A 9420-nucleotide genomic window follows, 5' to 3' on the forward strand; every position below is an offset into this window, starting at 1 on the left:
TACCAAAGGGCACTAGCACATCGACTTGGTTTCGATGCCACTGCCCTACCGACTGAGCTATCGCGCCTCTTCTGATCTTCAGCCTATTTGTTAAGTTATTATAAAATCTAAACTGTGATAAAAACCTTTAGAACAAGAAAAACATTAATAAGGCTGCATGGTTATAAATTGTGTGCATCGCTGATCTATATGAAATGTTTCATGACATGGATAGGTCTACCTCTGAAGAGGATATTGGAGAAAAAGAAAAATGTTGATATAATATTGAGTATTTTCAAAAGTATTCAAAAGTCTTTTTGTTCATTGGTGGGAAGGGGACCCTGTCTCTCATATCCACACTAGGTACATCATTATACAGTGTCTTAAATATGAATTGCTTTCAAAGCTATGGACAGCTGTGCATCATAACATGCCTTATCGAAATCGAAATACCAAACGTTGCCCAGGGTGACGAAGCCCCTCCCACATGTAAACTTATTTGAATATCCCCCTGTAACATTTTCTGAAAGGATGCCCCAACCCCTTCCAAAATTTCCTAGTATCATCTCTCAGTATGATATCTTGATAATGTACTATTCCCTCCATTTTGATGATGTATAATTTGCAAAAACTATAATAAAATGCTAGATTAAAAATTAAATCTTTGTGATATTCGAGGGGAAAGATATTTGGTAAAAAGCTTAAATCTACCGCCGTTCTTTTACAATAACACCAAATCATCTAAAACTTCACAAGCATGGATGCGCATGCATTATGACGTCAGAGACTGAATGCGCTAGGTCGCGCGTTGTGTGTATGGTGATTTACTTTGTTTACTTACTGTATGACCAGTGTTCTATTTAATCACTTGCGAATATCATCGGTATATTGAGTTCTTTACTTAGTATTCGAATTTGCTTTGTTTGCTTTGAATAAAAATGGGGTGCATACGCAGCCAACCAGTTCATCATCAGGATGAAAACGAGGACGGGTACGTCTTCGACGACGTTGATGAAATCCAAAGTACTGGATTCAAGCTGGACATCGTCGAAGAGATTAAATCTTTCGAAAAGATTGGAAACGGTATGAAATGCAACTTGACAATTCGAAGTTCATGATATATAGATATATAAAACGATTACTGAATTATAGTTTACTACAAATGGGGAAGATTGGGTTGGAGAGAGAGAGAGAGAGAGAGAGAGAGAGAGGAGGGAGAGGGAAAAAGGAAGGGGGTACCCCCAAAGAAGTAATATTAGTATCTAACTTTCATACCCACTGCCAAGAAAAGGGTTCTTTCTTCAAAAAGTAGAAATCAGTTAAAAAGCAAATAGCGATTCAAGGTAATTTTTCCAACTTCTTAATAAGAAAATTGTATATTTTCACAAACAGAATTGGCGATAACAATTTTCATATTGCACAAACTTGCCAATTGTATAGTCAAAGTCCCCCCCCCCCCCTATTTTTTAAAATAATTTTTTTCACTTTTAAGACCAATCGACCTTATAATCGGACAATGTAAGAGAGTTTGAATAATCTTGTTCTCAAGGTGGTGCCGTTGCGGTCTTAGATTTGGGAGCCGGACAGACAGAGAGTGATGCTGATGACAGCAAACAGGAGAAATCAGTTGATGATTATGCCCTGGCAAAGAGAATGCAACTTCTGAGGGTATGTTACCTTCATTCCCTTCTCTAATCTCTCTATCTGTCTTTTCTTTCTTACCTCTTCCTTCTTTCTTACCCCTTTCTTTCTTTTTTACTCTATTTTTCCTACCTTTTTTCACTCTCCCGCTCTTCTTTTTCCCATTTTTTGATATATATATTTGGTGGAGGGACGTCAAAACAGCGGTCTCGTTCTTATCCTGTTTCAAGAACATTATTTAGCCCGTTTCAACCATTCTCACGTGAAAAAATAGAGATGATACTGGTTAAAAAGATGATTAACTAAACATCATGAAAAGCGGTCCTAAAATCTCTCATGTCTCACAGACTTATTCAAATCGTAAGAAATCGTAAGTTATAGAAAAAGACAATTTATTTAATCAAGTGCTCGTATGGCTAATTCTTTAAATGTAATTCTAATAAGTTATGATGACCTTTCAAATATGTTATTTCACAGGATATTGCAGAACTTCAGATGACAGAGCTCAGACTGGCCCGTGACAGGTTCCACTGGTCCATCATCCAAAGGGATGCCAGGAGAATGGTTGCATCACTAAAGAGCCATCCATTCTACGATGAAGAGTCTGAAGACATCCAGACTAATGGCGAGAAGCCTTTGACGGGGGATGATACTACCGAGCTGAAGGAAACCGAATCAAAGGACAAATCGCCTGCCAGGGAAGTTGCAATCTGGCTTCTTGACGTCGTTCTCAACAACATCGATTATGACGCTCAGAAGGTCGAGGACGAGGAGGAGCAGAAGCTCGAGCAGGAGGAGGAGCAAGAGCAGGAGCTAGAGCAGGAGCTAGAGCAGGAGGAGGAGAAGCACGAGCAGGAGGAAATGTGTGATGACAAAGTTACAGAGGTGCCCGATTTAGGCTGTTTCCAGGTTTGTCCTTGGCTTCTTCAAACTTTTTGAAAAGTGGTTATAAGATTAGCTAAACAAATTGAACGAAAATATGGTGACTCTTTTGATAATGCATGTACAGTAGGTATGTACAGTATAACAATGATTGTTATCCGAATTTATTTCAAAAGTCTTGATAGAAAGGACCATTTTGGTTTAAAAAAAAAAAAACTGCCTGGTTCGTGAGAAATGAATATCGATATAAACATTTCGGATAGGCCTACCTTATGAATTAGACGGTTGATATGTATATCTATTCAGTATATCTATATTTAACTAACTCTACAGAATATAATTAAGACTCAGATGAAAGAGCCGAGAATGGCCCGGGACATGCTTCGCCGATCAGTCATTCACAAGGAAGCGATGAAGGCAGTGGAGACACTGAAGATCCAATCTTCCGTTGATAGGGAGCAGATAGAGAAGGAGCAGGAAGATTTAAAGAAGGAAGAGGATGACGAAGAGAAGAAAGAGAAGGAAAAGGAGGACGACGAGGAGGAGGATACGGAGAAGGGGGAGGAGGAGGAGGAGGAGGAGGAGGAGGAGGACGACGAGGAGGAGGAGACGGAGAAGGGGGAGGAGGAGGAGGAGGAAGAAGAAGAGGAGGAGGAGGAGGAGGAGGAGGAGGAGGAGGAGAAGGAGAAGGAGGACAACGAGGAGGAGGAGACGCAGAAGGGGGAAGAGGAGGACAAAGAGGAGGGAGAGGACAAGAAGGACAGCGAAGAGGAGGGGGAAACGGAGGAGGATGGAGAGGAGGACAAGGAGGAGAAAGACGAGGAGAAGAGGGAGGAGGAGGAGGAGGAGGACAAAGACGAGGGAGAGGACAAGAAGGATGACGAAGAAGAGGATGGGAAGGAGGACAGGGAGGCGAAAGACGAGGAGAAAAGGGAGGAGGTTGAAGAGGACGAAGGCGAGGAGAAGGACAAGGAGAAAAAGGAGGACGAGGAGAAGGACGAGGAAGAGATGAAAGAGGAGGAGGAGAATGGGAAGGAGGAGAAGGAAGAGGAGGATGACGAAGAGTTTGAATGTGACGACAACGATACACATCTGCCCAGATTTTGAATACTTCCAGGTTTGTTCTTTATCCTGTCCCCTTGCTCATTCAAACTTCGTTTCTTGAAGAAATCTTATGATTAAAAAAGTCAATTGAACCTGATTTGTTTGAGAAAACGTGTTTTTCAAAATTGTGGTTTAAATAATTGTACATTGTTCGCTAAATCTGTTTTGGGATTATGAATTTAAAAAGTTATAGAAAATGTAATAACAATCACACTTACATGTAAGTTCACAAATTAGAAATGACTATTCGCAGAGAATCGTGTATATAAGTACAGGCATTTCTGGTAGGATAAAATTTTATGAAATAACTTTACTAGTAAAACATAATTTTGGTATTTTAACCCGAAAATTCAATTACAAAAATTTGATACTTTTCTTTTACGAAATCTGCAACTCTTTGTTTTTTAGTATAATTATTACCAGTATTCCTTTTGTATGTGTTCGTTTATCATAACAGTTCAAAAGATTAGACCAAACCAGGATGACCACCCGAAGACATAGCAGGTTGCCGCCACCATCAAGTGTTAATATTGACCAACCCATCGAAAACGAAAGGATACTTTTGGATGACTATAACAACCTTGACGCACCACACCAAGTTTATTCCCATGATATCAAAACAGACTTGAATCAATCACAACCAAATGATGAAGAAAGCAGTATTGATGAGGACAGGGAAAAGAGGAGGCTACAATGGCTGGCGAATAGGAAGTCAACTAACCCTGCTGTCCATTGCCAACAAGAACTGCAGACGAACACACAGCCAAGAGAGATCGACATCGATTCTGCAGTAGCAAGGAAAAAGTTTCCGTGGATGCGCTAAAGCTTTGGGTGGGGGCTGCATGGGTCCAACGTTGACACGCTGCACACTGCAGAGCAGAAGTTAATATTATGATATGGTCACCATGAATATGGTCAACATTGATGAAAATAATGAATATCAGATTTGGGAGAGAGAGAGAGAAGGAGAGAGAGAGAGAGAGTGCGAGAGATGGATGGATTGAGAAAATAAGCACATTGCAAATAAAAATAAATCATTGGGCTTATCTGATACAACCAAATACTGTTGCAAAAACTTGTCTGTTTGTGTCTGTAAAGAGAGCCAAATAACACTGTGGATTTTGCATCGCATGATTTTTGGGGCTTATCTGATACAACCAAATACTGTTGCAAAAACTTGTCTTTTTTGTCTGTAAAGAGAGCAAAATAACACTGAGTTTTGCATCGCATGTTGTTGTTGTTGTTGTTTTTTGTTGGGGGGGTCTTTCGTATTAATGTCCTTACATCTCTCTATTCCCTTCCCTCTTTCTCTTTCTCTTCACTCTCTCTCTCTCTCTCTCTCTCTCTCTCTCTCTCTATTTTACCCTTTCCCCCTCTTTTTGTGTTCCCCGTTCTCAATATCTCTCTCCCCATCATCTCTACCCTCCCCTTTCTCTTTCCCCTTCCCTCTTTCTACTTCTCTTTATTCTCTCACTCTCTCTCTCTCTCTCACCCTTTCTCTCTTTCCCTTTCCCCCTCTCTTTCTATGTTCCCCTTTCTCAATATCTCTCTCCATCATCTCTTCCCTCCCCTCTCCCCCTCCCCGTTCTCTCTCTTTCTCTCTCTCTCTCTCTCTCTCGAATGTTTTTGCGACGAGTCACAACGACCAGACCGACTTCAGACCGAATCAATCATTGCATTCCACCGAATGGGTATGATTTTGTCAGTTATTGGGCAATGTGACTTGGGTACAGCAGTCTCAACCGTTTCACACCATACATTAGGGACTTTTAGATCGAGTGGACGAGAACCCGACGAACGCCGACTGATCATGCGTGTCAACGTACTTAACTGCCCATGTTGACTACAATTAGAAATCTTTTAGATTGCATTCGACGATATACATGCATGCAGGAAGTAACACTATGAACATCACGGACAAAGAAAGAGGACAAAATATACAGTTCCTCATTCTACCCTCAACAAAAGAACATCCTTCACTGCAATTATGTAAAAATGTGTAGAACAGGTGAATATGCATGTGACACCTGTTCTACACATTTTTGTACATAATAGCAGGAAAGGGATGTTCCTTTGTCTACCTGAGGAACTGTATATTTTATGCGCATGCGGCATACTAGTACCTTGAGCATGTAAAGGCGCTATATAAATATCAATATGTAGGTATGTATGTACTAAATTTAGGAAAATCAAGGTTGACGCATTCTCGATCGCAGACTGAGACGACGTAACGCATGCGCAGTGCCTTAAAATGACGTCACACGTTGCAGTCAAAGCCGTTGACGTGCAAATCTAAAAGTTCCTATTACTTACCATGTTAATGACACAATGAAGACAATATAAACTCAAAAGTCTTTTTAAAATCAAGAACGCTTTTATTAATCATGGACGGACAACAAACTTCACATAATATGGGTTAACAGCAAACAGAAATTAATCAAAGGAGTTATAATATCGGATTTGAATGTTTACAGATGGACATAATTTATCTATCGTACGAATCAATGACAGATTGGACCAACGTTAGAGAGGAATAGAGAAAGCCTGGAATATTATTAAGTGATTTTAACGACATGAGCTGATATTTTAGAGAAATTCTCTGAAAATTTTCTCTCGGTGTGAGACATTCATGCCAAGATGTGCATACAAAATTGACATCTTTTTCGATTTAACGACTGAGCAGAAATAGTTGAATTCACTTCGCTACATCAAACACCAACAACATGCACAATAATATACTCCTTCACCATCGCATATCCATTTTTAAAACATAATTTCCTTCCAATTCCTTTCTTCCATTAATTTTATCCTGTCTCTCTCTCTCTCTCTCTCTCTCTCTCTCTCTCTCTCTCTCTCTCTATCTACTTTATCGTATGTGCTGTAAACATTGTCAATGATTGTATTCTAGACACTGCATGTTCCCCCAACTATCTCACCAACACTTAGTCTTCACCGTCACACGCAGATTTTTAACACTATTTGTCTTAGCCAATTCACTAAATAGTTCTAAGTTCAACTTCATTTCCTTCCCCAACCACGCCGTACATTTCACATTTAATTTTACAGCTATTTACGCTCATCATCTCTACTCAGTACTATCTCCCCCCCCCCTCTCTCTCTCTCTCACCCTCTCTCATCAACCCTTTTGCTCAAGTTTACATTTAATTATCGATCTTCCAACTCTACTTGTATTTCCCATGTAACCACTCTCTTCATCTATTTCTCATATCTCATCTCTTCGTGTCTTTATACTTACTTCCTTTCCCTTTCCCTTTCTTTCCCCCTCTCTCCTATCCACCTATCTGTTGGGCTTTGTATTCGTTTCTCAATCCTCTCTCCTTTAGTTATTCTGTCTTCTTCGCTCCATCCATATTCCCCATCTCGATATCTCCTTCTCCTTTTCTGTCTTTTCCCCACCCCTCCCCTCCTCTCTTCACCTTTCTCCACAATCCTCTTCTTCCCTTCTCTCTTTTCCCTCTCTTCTAACTCTCTTGCTCCCATCCTCGTCTCTCCTCTCTCTCTCTTTATCTCTCTCTCTCTCTCTCTTACTCTCTCTTGCTCCCTATCTCCCCTCTCTCTCTTACTCTCTCTTGCTCCCTATCTACCCCCCTCTCTCTCTTTCTCTCTCTCCCCTCTCTCTCTTACTCTCTCTTGCTCTCTATCTCCCCCTCTCTCTTACTCTCTCTTGGTCCCTATCTCCCCCTCTCTCTCTTACTCTCTCTTGCTCCCTATCTACCCCCCTCTCTCTTTCTCTCTCTCCCCTCTCTCTCTTACTCTCTCTTGTTCTCTATCTCCCCCTCTCTCTTACTCTCTCTTGCTCCCTATCTCCCCCTCTCTCTTTCTCTCTCTCTCCCCCTCTCTCTTTATCTCTCCCCTCTCTCTCTCACTCTCTCTTTCTTGCCTCCTATCTCCCCCCTCTCTCTCTCTCTCTCTCTCTCTCTCTCTCTCTCTCTCTCTCTCATATGGCATCCTCTTCATTGTGCCCATTCGAGACACACTTAGTTACAGGGCGTTACATTGGCAAAATATATTTTTTCCTGGATTCGAAATTTTGAATTAAATAAACAATTTGTTTTGGGCTGTGTATCCAAGACATATTTTCCCATAGTTATAGTCACACACTTTAAGTTGCTACTTGTTATATCAAAGGACAACTTCTAAGGCCGATTAATAATTAATGTGACCAGAACTGCAAACAAAATTATAAATCATGGCAAATGACATTACTGTGATTTAAAATGGCAATACGAGCAACATTTAAACGTGCTTACAATCATGTAGAATACGAAAACAATTAAAGAATGATTCTATTATGGTAAGGATTGGGTTAAGATAATTTAATGATCTTACCATGCTTACGATTCCATTATATTCAAACAAAACATAATCGCTTTAAAATGAGTGATCTGACATCAAAATTGTTCCGGCGACCTTTACTCTGGCGACATTTCGCTCCGTGTTTTTTTAATATTTTTTTTTAGAGATATCAGAGAGTTAGGGTTTACAATTATGTTTAAGGTTAGGGGTAGGGTTATGGTTAGGGCCGGGCACCAGAACTGGGTTCAGGGTTGAAGTTGATTGATAAATGAGATTGACCTTGAAGTTTTGTCAACTGAGCATGCGCAGTACAGCCAATTTAGGAAAACAATTAATGTCATCTGTCTCACCATAATAGCACGTTCAGGTATAATAACATAAATATAGCAAAATAAAATTTAAAAATAACACAATCATATTCCTTTAGTAAAGATATACATACAAAAAATAATTGACTTAGTCGGAAACAACGGGTTACAAAAGTATAAATCACCATTCATTCGTTTGAGTATAAAAAAGCACATCTTTTCTTTACAGAGTATTTGTTTGACTATTTACAGCTGTATACATCAGTGCAAAGTGCATCGACAAAAAACAATGCGCTTACACTGTAACTCTGTGACACAAAATCACCACCATGGTTTTATAATTATTAAATTAACAATGCATCAACTGTGACGTCAAGATAAATCATTAAACCATGCATGAAGGTTTATAGCGTACAATATGTCTTGTACGACAGATGTCATTAATCCTTTTATTCCATCCAAAGCAAAACAGAATTGTCTTTATATGATAATTTGACTAATATCAGTTATACCAACAGAGCCATTATTTCAATTGTCATAATTTTTTTTCCTTCATTTCTGGGTGCAATAAATGTTTACAAGTCAAATGCCGATACCGGAGTAGCACCCATGCATGTCATAATTTGACTATTGATTTGCAAATTGTCTTGTAAGTCAAACAGTTATAGAAATATGACAGTTGTTACTGATTATAAGTTTCATTAATTAGGTTCCAGGTGGCATAGAACTGGCAAATGAAGAGAAGAAGAAGAGGGAGGGGTTATCTCTCATGACCTCACTAGCCCCCCCCCCCTCCCCCTCTGGTTATGCTTTCATTTCACACGCACACACACACACACACACACACACACACACCCTCTCTATCTCTAACAAGTAACATCCTCTCTATTTCGTCCATTTTATATCCTCTCTTAACTCTTCCCACCTTTAATTGATCTCACTACCCTGTCTTTGCTTCTTTCTATCACTTTGCCAAATTATACCTCTCTCACCCTCTAATTGTTACTACCCTTTCTCTCTTTCCTTCCTTTCTTTACTTTTTCATACACTCAAGTATCCCTTTCTCTGGATCTCTTTCTAACACTTTTTGTACCCCTCTCTCTCTCCCTTTCTCTGTTGATCTACCTCTCTCTGTCTCCGTCTCTCTCTGTCTCCCCCTCTCTCTCTCTGTTTCTCTCTCTCTCTCTCT

The 9420-nt window shown here is 39.9% G+C and overlaps 1 protein-coding gene across 1 annotated transcript in view; it reads left to right on the forward strand.

The window, feature by feature from the left end:
- LOC115923798 (golgin subfamily A member 6-like protein 6) overlaps positions 1–4429 on the forward strand; it is a 10359-nt gene extending 5930 nt beyond the window's left edge. The window contains exon 5 of the mRNA XM_030985125.1: positions 4064–4429. Coding sequence (XP_030840985.1) covers positions 4064–4429 — 366 coding nt within the window. The remainder of the gene's footprint in view (positions 1–4063) is intronic.
- Positions 4430–9420: the final 4991 nt, after the last annotated feature.

Source organism: Strongylocentrotus purpuratus, unplaced genomic scaffold (genome assembly GCF_000002235.5).
Source record: "Strongylocentrotus purpuratus isolate Spur 01 unplaced genomic scaffold, Spur_5.0 spur5_scaffold_14, whole genome shotgun sequence".
In the NCBI taxonomy this organism is placed as follows: Eukaryota; Metazoa; Echinodermata; class Echinoidea; order Camarodonta; family Strongylocentrotidae; genus Strongylocentrotus; species Strongylocentrotus purpuratus.